The sequence below is a fragment of the Podarcis liolepis genome, assembly GCF_965112155.1.
Source record: "Podarcis liolepis genome assembly, chromosome: 10".
NCBI classification, from domain to species: Eukaryota; Metazoa; Chordata; class Lepidosauria; order Squamata; family Lacertidae; genus Podarcis; species Podarcis liolepis.
In genome coordinates, this window is record NC_139562.1 from 63030462 (window position 1) to 63044760 (window position 14299).

The window sequence follows — 14299 nt, forward strand, 5'->3', positions numbered from 1 at the left end:
TCTGTTGAATCATGTTTTGTTGTTGTTTAGTCATGTCCGACTCTTTGTGACCTCATGGACCAGAGCACGCCAGGCACTCCAATCTTCCACTACCTCCCGCAGTTTGGTCAAACTCATGCTGTTAGCTTCGAGATCACTGTCCAACCATCTCGTCCTCTGTCGTCCCCTTTTCCTTGTGCCCTCAATCTTTCCCAACATCAGGGTCTTTTCCAGGGAGTCTTCTCTTCTCATGAGGTGGCCAAAGTATTGGATCCTCAGCTTCAGGATCTGTCCTTCCAGTGAGCACTCAGGGCTGATTTCCTTCAGAATGGATAGGTCTGATCTTCTTGCAGTCCATGGGACTCTCAAGAGTCTCCTCCAACACCATAATTCAAAAGCAGCAATTTGTTGGCAATCAGCCTTCTTTATGGTCCAGCTCTCACTTCCATACATCACTATTGGGAAAACCATGGCTTTAACTATACAGCCCTTTGTTGGCAAGGTGATGTCTCTGTTGAATCATATCATTGTTGTAAATAAAATCTGCCCTTTTTCCTTTATGGGGTATCCAAGAGCCCATATAGAGTCCTTACGTGGGTTCCCTATTGGTAGGAGAAAATAACAGAGGCCAACCAGAGAATATTGAGAAGCAAAGCAGCTAGTAAGCCTGATCTTTATTAAAGCTGTTGCAACAGGGTGCTCCCCTCACACGCAGAAAAGGAGGAGGACCCAGAACCAAGGTGTGCCTGCCCTTATATAGACATTTTAAATTCCCTGCCCTGGAGCTCAAGACCACCCCTCCATACATCATACATACATCACAGAAGGGGTGTAACCCAAGACCCCCCCCCCCACAAACATCATACCTACATCACAGAAAAGGTGGTCTACAACAGAAATTTGAATGTTGTTTTTCCTGTCTGCCGGGTTATCTGATAATGCCTTATCTGATTGCCTTTCCTGGTAGTCTGGCCATTCCTTTGAGATGGTGATTTCCCACTTCCTGAGACAATGGGAAGGTTCCCTCACCCCCTCCCTCCTTGCAGAGAAAACATTTGGCCAGTTTGGGAGTCAAAATGGTTTCAGGGCGGTCTTCCTGTGCTGCTCCAACATGTGGTCCACATATCTATGTTTGTGCTTGGTTGGTACATTTATGAACATTTATTATGTATACAGTGGTACCACGGGTTACATACACTTCAGGTTACAGATTTCGCTAACCCAGAAATAGTACCTCGGCTTAAGAACTTTGCTTCAAGATGAGAACAGAAACTGTGCTCCGGCGGCGCGGCGGCACTGGGAGGCCCCATTAGCTAAAGTGGTGCTTCAGGTTAAGACCTTGGAACGAATTAAGTACTTAACCCGAGCTACCACTGTATAAGACCTTAAATTGTTTATTACATCATCAGTGTATACTGTGGTACAAGGTAATAAGAGAAAAAAAATAACTTAAATACAACACATATGTATATGAGTAATAACGTAACTTATTCTTCCACTCTTATATACCTTGACTTTAACTCCCCTTCCAATCTTTCCCTGGTTTCCTATCTATATCTTTTCAAATTGCCTTTACTTACTCTACTAAATTGTTTTTATTACTTTGTCATGTCCACGCTGAATATTTTTTCTTTTCTTTTTTATAATATTTTATTGATTCTCCCAAAAAAACCCAATAACAATAAAAATTCATAACCAAACATAGAAAAAACGTAGAAAAAAATGACTTCCCCGGCCTAGTCTCTTACTTGGTTCCATTATTTGTCAACATACTGCATGTCCACTGTAAATTAAAGAACCATTAGAATTACTTATTATCCATTCATAATGTAATTACAAGTAGTTCTAGAATCTTGCTAATGTATTAACCTGTGTGCATTGCTTCTGTATATATGCAATAAAGTCCTTCCAATTTCCCTTAAATTCATTGTCATTTCTTCCTCTTAGTTTCATTGTCAATTTTGCAATTTCAGCATATTCCAATAATTTAACTTGCCAATCTTTTTTAGTACTGCTGAGTATTTTTTCAGTCTGTTACACTTATTTTCTTGTTATAGTATTTTCCCATGTAATCTATAGATCATATCCAGTCCTCTTTTAGTTTATCGTCTTTATTTCTTAATCTGTTTGTCATGCTGGTGAGTTCTGTATAATCTAGCATTTTAAGGTGCCATTCTTCTCTTGAATGTGCTGCATCTGTTCTCCAGTTTTGTGCTACCAGATTTTGGGCTGCTGTAGTCACATCCATCCATAATGTAGTGTGATTTTTTGGGATTTCTGTTGTTATTATTCCCAGAAGAAAAGCTTCTGGGTTTTTAGGAAACATTTAAACATTTTCTTAAGTTTGTTATAAGCCATCTCCAAGAATTATTTTATTATTCTGCAAGACCACCATGAATGATAAAATGTGCCAAACACAATGATACATTTGTATGCAACCTTCATTTGGCCAGCGAGAAAAAAAACAGTGTTGTTGTGCATAAATACCAGCCAGAAGACAAATATCACAACGGGAGAGAGACCTGTTGGAATGTCATGTGAAAGTGCTGTCTAAAGTAATAAAATATTATTGGTATGGAGAAAAAGGATGAGCAAGTGAAATCCTCAATGATACAATGGGCAATAGATATCGGTCATAATATAGACATGGAAGCATGGGAACGATTGCAGAATATGGATATAAAATTAACAACATGTTATGGTTTAAGAGAAAATTATTTGAAAATTATATATTGTTGGTATCTGGCACCAAGTCAACTGACAAAAATGTATACATCTAAATCAAACAAGTGTTGGAAATGTAAAGAGAAAGGTTCTTTTTATCATATGTGGTGGTCTTGTAGTAAGGTTAAAGCTTACTGGGAAATGATATATAATGAATTGAAAAGGATGTTCAAAATAACCTTTGTTTTAAAAAAAAAGACGCTTTTCTTTTGGGAATTATAAGGAAAGAACTACCTAAATTTTATAAAAAATTATTTATGCATGCTACTACAGCAGCAAGAATGCTACTTGCCCAAAAGTGGAAAGAAGCAGAAGCCCCAGCAAAGGAAGAATGGATACAAAAACTTATGGAATATGCAGAAATGGCAAAACTTACCGGAAGAATAAGAAATCAAGATAACAATTTTTTTATAAAAGAATGGAAATGGTTTATTGAATATTTACAGATAAATTGCAAACAGATAAAAACATTGGCAGGATTATTGAAATAACCTGCAGTTTAATAGCAGTATATATTTAAAGTAGATAATTAGATGAGCAAATTAAATGAAATTGGATATGCAGAAGATATATAAAAAATAAATTTAAGGAACCACAGAAAGAGGGAGAAGGAAGTCAAAATTTGAAATGTTAAAATGATTGTAAAATTAATGAAATGTATAAACCTGAAAAGTATAAATATTTTTTATATAAAAAAAAACCTGGCCAGAAGACCACCCATTCAAATTGTCTTCTGCTACAATGAGAGCCTCAGGTAGAACTGTGATTAGTGCAAATGGCATGTTTTCCTAGGTTGTTCAATACACCTCAGTACATCATGTGAAAGATATTCAGAGTTTCAGCCAGTGCATTCTTTTGCTATGACAGTAGACAGTAAATATGTCTACTCAGAAGTCCTGTTGAATTCAGTGGTACTTGCTCCCAGTTGAGCAAGGACTGATGTGGCATCCTTAGGCACAAACTGGATACAAAAACAGAGATGCGTGAATGCATTTCTGGCTTAAATTTTTACAAAAATTTTTACAAATTTTTACCACCACCAACACTGAAATATACTCGGAGTCGAGTGTGAATTTCATGCTCTTTATTCAGCTCGTAGTAGCAATGAATGAAACTTTCCCCAAAACATCTAGCTATATATACATTATTTACACAATGGGCATGATTGGCTAATTCCAGGCTGCTCCTGTAGGCCAATCAGGTTGTGGATTCACTTCCTCCAGAAGCCTGATTGGCTGCTCCTGCAGGCCAATCAGGTTGCTGATTCACTTCCACCTGGAGCTGGATTAGGTGGCGCCTGCGGACCAAACAGACTGCTGCATTCTGGACCCTATTGTTCTAAGATTCAGCTCAGTACATAGGAACCACCGAACACTATTATTTTGTGGGGAAATAAAACACATAGGCACAGTTTCTGAAGTGTGTGTGTGTGTGTGTGTGTGTGTGTGTGTGTGTGTATCCCATAATTCTTCTGTACAATTATTGTTTCAAAGTCTGTCTAAGTTTGATGCCTACTTAAGGAGATCTTGTGCCTTTCTTTCAAAAGCCACATGCGATTATGGTAGTAACATGTTGTCATGGTGCCATTGGGCCCACAATGGCCTCAGTTTACACTTTTTGCTTTACCCTTATGTCTGTGACTTAAAACAAACGATATGAAATTATTCACAAACACACACAAGCTATTTGGGTCCTTTGAGGGCCTATTTTAGATGCCCATGTATTTTACTTGAAGTTTGACATGGATCTGAATTAACTAGAGCCTCCATCCAAAGGTTGGAGCCACTCAGTTCAGAGTTTGCCAGTCGCTCTATTTCTCAGCATGTAAAATAGTGATAAGGGCAGAGTAACATGATAACAACATGTTTCCCAAACTTCCAGTGCATATTTTATTGCAAACATTTGGCTATTCTGTCTGTTTTCCAAGCTTTGTAAGGATGAGATTTCTCAGCAGGCAGCACATTAAACAGTGAATGAAGATGGTTAAGGAGGGAAATTTGGGCCAGATTTAACGATTAAACAGGCTCCACAAATGAACTGACGGAACAAACGTTTTGTCCCCAATTCAGTCCCCTGGCAATGATTTTGAAGCACTGCTATCAGACACCGTAGAGTAGTCAATACTGGATTAGATGGAACAATATTTCACATGTTCATATGAAGACCAAGGTAAAAAGAATGCTTGCAGTCAAGATCTCAAACATTTGCAATCCAAATTTCAAGGAATCTTGTGAAGTGGACTGTAAATATTCTGATTCCACAAATAAGAGATCTGTCATAGCGACTTAGCCAAGCAGTTTCATTTCTGAACAGAATCTTGCTTTATTTGTGGTCCATCTTCATTCCTCAAGAACATCCATCGGCAATGTGATGTTGTGGGAAGGAAGGCTAATGCCATTTAAAAGAGAAATGCAATCCTAGGCATACTTACTAAGGTGTAAATCCTTTTGAACCTACTGGAAGTGAGTAAAGATGCTTATGTTCACATTGCACGGTTACAAATCTAAGGTGATGGTCATCTAAGTCCTTCTCAGAGTAGATCCAAAGTAATCAATGGACTTAAGTGAACTGGTCATAGTGGGTGTTCTCTGAGTATAACGCATAACTAGAAATAGGTCTCATTTAAGGAAAAAGGTCGTAACTTTGTGGCAGAGCACAAAGGGCTATAAAGATTTCTGCCTGAAACCCGATAAAATTAGACAATAAAGATAGCAGGGTGTGTTTGATTTAAATCAAACTGATTTAAATCACTAGTCAGTAAGGCTTGATTTAAATCTCTTTTTTTACAGAAAGACTCATTCTTGCTGGTATGATCTTAATATTTACAACCAGATGAAGGTTTCATTTTTGAAATAATAAATTTTCAGAGTAGTTTTTACAGTTATATAAAAAATTACTGATTTGGTTATATTATGAGAAATACACAGATAATTGTGAAATTATTGTGAGGTTTAATAAGTTAACTGTTTATATTTGGACAATTTTTCTGCTGTACGTTATTGGAAGGAGAAAAATAATCATTTCCTTAATAACAATTTAAACAATTTATTTAACTAAAACAATAACATTATAGCATATGTAGCCATGTTTGTTAACTGACGTGATTAAACTACAGTATTTTAAAAAATCTTTGAGTTTTAGCACACAGGAAAAATTTAAAACAAATTGTTATTTCCTGAGGAATAGCCTTTGGACTATAATGTAACTTTTCTATTTAATTAACTTTAGGAAGATAAGTTTCCTCCAAAAGCATTTTATTTTAAAAAATCTGATTTAAATCGAGAAAATCTGATTTATTTATTTTTAAAAATCATTTATTTTTATCCACCCTGAAAGATAGATAGTCTAGTGTTCTGACTTGCTATAAGGCAGTTTTCCCTGTTCCTAGATCAGTGAAACAGAGCCGTCATACAAAGCCTGGTGCCACCTGCTGTCTGAATCAGCAAATCTAGCCCCACAGAAATAGCTGCTCTTAGTACAGAAACACCTCTTTGCAGTGTAATCGTATATATGTCGACCAGAAGCAAGCCAATTTGAATTTAATGGAACTCAATCCTTGGCAAGTGTGCCCAAGTCTGTGGTCTTACCCTGTCAGCAGTGCTCCACAGACAGGGCTTACAGTTTGAGACCACTGGAATACGTATAACTGATATATAGCAAAGCTTTCGGAATCCTGCACTGAAACTGAATAGCTTGAAAACTGGGGTGCTCCATATTATCCTTTACAGTGGTACCTTGGTTCCCAAACGCCCTGGTACTCAAACAACTTGGAACCTGAACACTGCAAACCCGGAAGTAAGTGTTCCAGTTTGCGAACTTTTTTGGAAGCCAAACGTGCTCCGTTTTGACTGCCACACTTCTGTTTTGAGTGTTATGCTGAGGTCTGTCTGTTTTTGCTATTTATTTTGTGTTTTTGCTTCTGCACCTCTTTTTGTTTTGTTTTTGTGGCTGTGTGGAACCCAGTTCAGCCACTGATGGATTGATTATGTGACTGCAGTACATTGTTTATTGCTTTCATTTTATGGATCAATGGTCTCGTTAGATGCTGAAATCCATGTTAAATTGCTGTTTTAGGGGTTGTTTTCAAAAGTCTGGAACGGATTAATCCGTTTTGCATTACTTTCTATGGGAAAGCGTGCCTTGGTTTTGGAACGCTTTGGTTTTGGAACAGACTTCCGGAACGGATTAGGTGTTGAGAGCCAGTGTGGTGTAGTGGTTAAGAGCAGTGGACTCGTAATCTGGTGAACTGAGTTCGATTCCCTGCTCCTCCACATGCAACTGCTGGGTGACCTTGGGCTTGTCACTGCCTGGGAGAGACGCGGTGGTGTGGGCACGCACAGGCTCTGCGCTGCCCAAACGGTCCGCCCACCTGTAGGTCAGCTGAGTGGCAGGAGGCAGGCAGACTCCTCGGAAGCCCCACGGAGCATTCTGCCCCGTCTTGCCCCGCCCCACGGATGGCTGGCCCCGCCCCTGGGCGCAGGGCAGTGCCCCAGGTGCCCGACTGACTTGCTCCGCCGCTGTCAGCCAGATTTCTGATTACCAGGGTTTTGAAAACATGAAGAAGGCTCCTGTACGTGCCTGCAGTTGCAAGGGAGGTTCAAATTCTTCCCTGACTGAGCCATTTCAATCTCAGATTTCACTCCTACATTGGCAGTTGTGCACCTGACAGGTTTGAGCATTTGCCCACAAAGATTGTATAGATTTGACCATAGTTATGGGCATTGAAATCCGTATGTGAAATACATATGATGTATGTATTGTCAGCATCTACCTCACCATTGCCTTCATCCTTTCCTACACCTCCTCATTTTTTACCAATGTTAAACACCTGCTGAGCAATTAGTAATGAAGGAGTGTATTTATATCCAGATCTAAACAGGGTTACAGTGGTACCTCAGGTTAAGTACTTAATTCATTCTGGAGATCCGTTCTTAACCTGAAACTATTCTTAAGCTGAAGTACCACTTTAGCTAATGGGGCCTCCCATGCCGCCGCACTGCCGGAGCACAATTTCTGTTCTTATCCTGAAGCAAAGTTCTTAACCTGAAGTACTATTTCTGGGTTAGCGGAGTCTGTAACCTGAAGCATATGTAACCCAAGGTACCACTGTACTTTGCTAAGCAAATCAGTTTCTTAAGCTTAAGCCAAGAAAGAGTACAGTGGTACCTCGGGTTAAGTACTTAATTCGTTCCGGAGGTCCGTTCTTAACCTGAAACTGTTCTTAACCTGAAGCACCACTTTAGCTAATGGGGCCTCCCACTACTGCTGCGCCACCAGAGCATGATTTCTGTTCTCATCCTGAAGCAAAGTCCTTAACCTGAGGTACTATTTCTGGGTTAGCGGAGTCTGTAACCTGAAGCATATGTAACCTGAAGCGTATGTAACCCGAGGTACCACTGTATTCTCTATAAGATGTAAGTATATGTATAAATTTCTGTAGTAAGTTTGATTTTATGCATAATGAATATGTATTTTTGATTTAATTGATCATTTAGAAGTGCATTAAGCTATTTCTAATAAGATTTGGTTTGAATTTCAATATACGTATCAAGACTTTGAGATTAGACCACTGAAGCAGCCTGGAAAACTATCTTGGGAGTTTGCTACCAAAATTAAAAGGGCCCCATCGGAGGCAAACAGTGGCCTCTAGATTATTTGGACTGCCAGGGCGAAACAGGTGCAAAACGCCAGCACCCTGTCATCTACAACTTCATTAACATCTATCTACAACTCTAGTAGCATCTCTCGGTATTGTGAATAACACCGAACTTACCTTTTGTTGGTATGTTCATGAACTTATCTAAAAGACTGAGTTAAGCATTTGAAAAATCTATTGAAACCAGACATTATAAGTTCATCTTGGGTTGGGTAGTTCGCAAGTCTCTGTGGCTTTGTTTAATGTTTTGTATTTTTCTCAGAAGGTTGATAAAGAATGTATAATTATTATTCTGTGTATATTAATCGCCAACGTGTTGCATGAGTCGCACCACATGGATTGCATGACTGATGGCGCTAACGGTCAATGGAGGAAGCCCGTCTTTTTCATCACCACTACTGGAGGTCAATTCACCATTTCGGAAGACCTATAAAAGTGTGTCACAGGGAATTGCTCCCTTCATGTTCCTGAAGTCCTGTGGTTACAAAGCCACTTCCGAGCTGGAGAGGAGGTGGGGTTGCGGGCCCCACCCCCTCCCCACGCACGCGGGGGCTGGCTCACAGCCCCCGTGAGACTGGGGGAATCCTCGGGCGCGTCATCGACATGACCAGCCCATCGGCTGGCCAGGGAGGCGTGGCCTGGGGTATTTAGGGCCGGCGCGCCCGAGGATTTTCCTCTCTGCCACGTTCCAGCTTCTCCAGTTTCCCACCCCGCCCACCCTTAGGTTTAGCTCCCTGACATTGCTATGGACTTCGGTTGGTCGCCGTCAAGGGGCCTGGTATGAATTTTTTCCACTTGGCAAATTGGCACCAGCCATTTGGTTTTTCGCCTGCCTCGTAGCAAATCATCACAACTTTTTTGGCATTGGCGGTTAGGCATTGGTAGGGGTATTGTTATGAAAATGAGAGGGGGAAGGAAGCGCCATCACCTTCCCCCAAAGCAAAGGGTAGTCCATTAAAGCAGTGTTCCCCAACCTTGGGCCTCCAGTTGTTTTTGGACTACAATTCCCATCATCCTTGACCACTGGTCTTGCTAGCGAGGGATGATGGGAGTTGTAGTCCAAAAACAGCTGGAGGCCCAAGGTTGGGGAACACTGCATTAAAGGATTCCGGGGGGCGCTGCCCTGTCTGAAACCTATGGAGGTATGGGCCTAAGGCACGCCCCCGAGCGGTGACCCCGGGGGGATCCTAGTTGACAAACTTCAGCAGGATTCCCCCTGCTGGCAGTTAACCCTCACTGGCCTTCATGCAATCAAGCTGAAGCCGGTTAGTCGATAGGACCAATGCCTAAGCCAATACCGCTCAATTCCTGCAATCAATAAAGTTGTGGCCTTTCACGCCCATTAACCTTTAATTCTGTGTCCTGTGTCTTTATTTCACAAGGGGGGAGGGGGACTTGCCACGCAATAAAGGTCAAACTCTGTGCACCCAGCCTGCCCTTGCCCTGCTTCTCTGATCCTATTCATCCCTCTGAACACACCTTTCCCAATTTAAAAATAACCATCCGTATTATGTCACACACATTTTTTCCTTGCAAGGTATGCTACAGCAGTTTGAAATTCTCGGACTTGCATTCATAGCACAGCTTCCACTCTTTTCCACAGCATTTCTGCTGTGGAACTGGCTATTTGATAAGAAAAGGGGCCTTTCAGCATTTTCTTCTTCTTTTTATATACAAGGAAAGTTCTTGAGCTCTGTCTGAGGTTTGGGGAATTGGCTTTTTAAAAAACACTTTCTCAAAGCACTTTGAATACAGTCAAAGGTATTTTGGAAGTCCATAACATGGAACGGTCAGCCTGTTCTTGGTCATCTTTTCAGGAGGAGAACACGGACCCATAGGTAGGTATGAATCACCTTGTAATACAGTCGCACAAAAAGAGCTGCAGTGTTTACAAGCTTTCTCTGACTGGAAACCATCTCCACAAATTAGGCATGGAATCTTCTTGCTTTTGTTCTGCAGACCTTTAAAGAGAGAGCAAATATTAACGCCCATCAACACTGAATTGCACAGTTAGCAATGCTCCTTTTACCAGGATTCTACAAAAGACTCTGCAGCAGTGGCGTAGCATGGGTTCTCAGCACCCGGGGCAAGGCAAGTAATTTGCGCCCCCTAACCCGTGGATTTTAGCACTCGAGTCTCTTCCGCGCCCCCCCCCCAGATGTTGCGCCAGGTGCAGCAGGCCCCCCTGCACCCCCCACGCTACGCCACTGCTCCCACCACAAGTCTTCATGACAGCCATCCGAAGGCTGGCGCGGGGAGAAGTTCTCTCCGCCCCACCGCCAGGCTTCGGAGCAGCCTTCCGAAGGCTGGCGGTGGGGCGGAGAGCCCTCCTCCCGCCGCCAGCCTTCGGAGAAGCCTTCCGAAGGCTGGCGCAGGGAGAAGGTCTCTCCGCCCCACCACCAGGCTTCAGAGCAGCCTTCCGAAGGCTGGCGCAGGGAGAAGGTCTCTCCGCCCCACCGCCAGGCTTCAGAGCAGCCTTCCGAAGGCTGGCGCAGGGAGAAGGTCTCTCCGCCCCACCACCAGGCTTCGGAGCAGCCTTCCGAAGGCTGGCGGCGGGAGGAGGTCTCTCCGCCCCACCACCAGGCTTCGGAGCAGCCTTCCGAAGGCTGGCAGCGGGAGGAGGTCTCTCCACCCCACCGCCAGCCTTCAGAGGAGGTCCGAGGACAGTGGGGTTCCTGCTTCCTCCAGGAGGGCCGGCCAAACGCGCCCCCAAATGTTGCGCCCGGTGCGGCCGGCACCCCTGGCACCCCCCACGCTACGCCACTGCTCTGCAGAGAAGCAGTGCATACTCTCCAACATCTCTCCGATAAAAATAGGGTTGTCCTATTCTATTATTATTGTTGTTGTTGTTATCCCACCCATCTGACTGGGTTGCCCCAGCCACTCTGGGCACCTTCCAATATAAATAAAAACATATTAAAGCATTACTTCCCAATACAAGGCTGCCTTCAAATGTCTTCTAAAGGTTGTATAGTTAATACCTCGTGTTGCATTCCGCTCTTGGTACGGACTTTCAGCTCACGTACACAGCAAACCCAGAAGTGTTTACTTCTGGGTTCACCGCCCACGCACGTGCAGAAGCGCTCAATCGTGCCGCACACATGCGCAGAAGAGGTGCTCTAGTTGCGGCCTTTTCGGGGTGCGAATGGCACTCCAAAACGGATTAAGTCCGCAACTAGAGGTACCACTGTACTTATCTCCTTGCCTTGGAGGCTGCATAACTCCGTATCCACCAACATTCCTCCAATAAAAACAGGGGCATCCTACCATACCCTCCAACATTTCTCCAGTGAAAATAGGGACGTCCTAAGGGAAAGCGGGACATTCCGGGATCAAATCAGAAACCAGGACAGCTTTTGTAAATCTGGGACTGTCTCTGGAAAACAGGAACACTTGGAGGGTCTAGCAATGTTTGCATTAGTCGGGGCATTTAGGCCTCTGAATAAAACATTTTAAAAGCCTGCTCTACCTAGATACTAGCAATGGATTCCCAACAGTTTTCCAAACGTAGCAGCCAGTTGCCTTTAAAATTAAGGATAAACGTTACTTAATGCCGTTGATGGAGCTAATCATTTTCAGGCCTTGGGTAGGTCAAAAATATCACTTTCCCCATGTTTCTGTTTGAAGAGCCTTCTCTTCTCTTTCACAAATAGACCTTGAGCCAATTAAAAATGCCCTACCCTGCCTTTCATGTAGTAATAGTTTACCAATCATGCTTAAATTATCCTTGTTTTCTTCCCATCCCAATAGCTACCACATATAGCAGATATTTTCAATGATGGAAGGGCATCCAATCTGATTTAATAACTGTAAATGATCTTAGGTGTTTCTGGCCAACCAGTTAACTTATCACTTTTCAGAGTCGCTAGTGGACACAAGTGAAAATTGGTTCCGTGAGCCAAGAGCACAACTTCAGCCGATGAAGCGTCTCAACCCAATTGCAGAGCATCAAGGTAACAAGTGATTTAAGTAGCTGATTGCTGAAATAATTCTTTGCCTCTCCCTGTGCCTACCATCTGAGGAACTGAGACAAATAGTGGTGGTGAGACAAATTTGTAGGCCTTATTGATGAATTAAAAACTGACAGATTGCCAGGTCTAAATGGCATCCACCAGAGAGTTCTTAAATAACTCAAATATTAAATTACTGATCTTCTAACAAAAAAAGATTGACTTGTCCCTATGGTCAGCTTCAGATGCTGAGAACTAGAAAGTAGCCCATGTAGCATCAGTTTTTAAGAAGGGATACGGGAGGGATCTAGGAGATTACAGACCAGTTAGCTTAACATCCAGGAAAGTTAGTGGAAAGCAATATTAAATATGGAATAAGCAAGCATGTAGAAGAACAAGTCTTGCGGAGGAAGAACTGCATAGCCTCTACAATGGGAATTTCTGCCTCACTAACCTTTGAGAGTTCTTTGTGTGTCAACAACCATATAGATAAAGGTGATTCTGTAAATATTGTGTACTTGGATGTTCAAAGTAACATGCCAAAGACTCCTGAGTAAGCTTAGAATTTGAAGGATAAGAGGACAGGTCATCTTATGGATCGGGAACTGGTTAAGAAATAGGAACCAGAGAACAAGAAAAAAACCAAACAATTATTGCAGTGGAGGGCTGTAGAAAGTGCTCAAAAATGATCCACTGGGATGAGCAGTGTTCAGGGTGGTATGAACAAAAAAGGATTATGAGAAGCTCCAAAAGGACCTATCCAAACTGGGTGTACAGGAAGTAAAATGGCAAATGTGACTCAACGTAACCAAGTGCAAAATGATGCATATTGGGGCAAAGGAATCCTAATTTCATATATATGCTAGCGTGATCTGAACTCATGGAGACTGACCAGACACGAAACCTTGGGACTGTAGTAGACAGCTTGAAGAAGATGTCAACAGCAGCTGTGAAAAAGTTGAACTCCGTGTTAGGGATCATTAGGAAATGAACGGAAAACAAAACTGCCAATTTCATAACTGACTCCTAAAATTATATGGTGTGACTGCACTTGAAATACTGCGTACACTTCTGGTTCCTTCACCTCAGAAAGGATATAGATATGGAAAAGTTCCAGAAAGGGGCCGAGGAACTGGAGCAACTTGGCTATGAGAGAGATTATGATAGTGGCCGCTTTTCAGTTTTTTGGCGAGGGAACACAAGTAAGAGGTGGCATGCTAGAGAGGTACAAGATTGTGCATGGTGTAGAGAAAGTGCACAGACAAAAGTTCTTCTCCCTCTTTTATAGTACAGTGGTACCTCAGGTTAAGTACTTAATTCGTTCCGGAGGTCCGTACTTAACCTGAAACTGTTCTTAACCTGAAGCACCACTTTAGATAATGGGGCCTCCCGCTGCCGCCACGCCGCCGGAGCACAATTTCTGTTCTCATCCTGAAGCAAAGTTCTTAACCTGAAGCACTATTTCTGGGTTAGTGGAGTATGTAACCTGAAGCGTACGTAACCCGAGGTACCACTGTACAAGGAATTATGGCCGTCCAATGAAGTTCAATGTTGGAAGATTGAGGCAGGTAAGAGAAAGACACAGTGCACAGTTAAACAATGGAATTCACAAGAGGTAATGATGGGCACCACCATAAAAGGGATTTGATAAGTGCATGGATGATAAGGGTATCCACAGCTCTAGCAACAATGGTTGTGGTCTGTCTCTATTGTTGGAGGCAATATGTCTCTGACTGCCAGTTTCTGGGAATGATAAGTAAGGAAAGCAAGTCTTGTATCCGAGTTATTCTTGTAAGCTTCCCATAGGCATCTGGTTGACTACTGGTATGATGGCCTGGGGCTCGGACTCGGAGCCAGAGGAGTCTCAGTCCGCACCAGATCCTTTTCCTGAAGCAGCAGCTGAAACTAGTCTGGACCTGATTCTGAAGAGCCCCAGTCTGCACAGGTTCCCCTGCAACAAGCACCAGCTGGGCTGAGTCAGGGGCCTGAG

The 14299-nt window shown here is 42.6% G+C and overlaps 1 protein-coding gene across 3 annotated transcripts in view; it reads right to left on the reverse strand.

Annotated features, from left to right (window-relative positions):
* Positions 1–9867: 9867 nt before the first annotated feature.
* Positions 9868–14299, reverse strand: part of TTLL8 (tubulin tyrosine ligase like 8) — a 54108-nt gene continuing 49676 nt past the window's right edge. For 2 of the 3 annotated variants that reach the window (XM_083463440.1, XM_083463441.1), the window contains exon 15: positions 9868–10320. In XM_083463440.1, the coding sequence (XP_083319566.1) occupies positions 10115–10320 (206 nt within the window). In that variant the 3' untranslated portion in view covers positions 9868–10114. Of the gene's footprint in view, positions 10321–13201; positions 13257–14299 lie in introns of all 3 variants that reach the window. The other variant, XM_083463442.1, reaches the window with a different exon arrangement.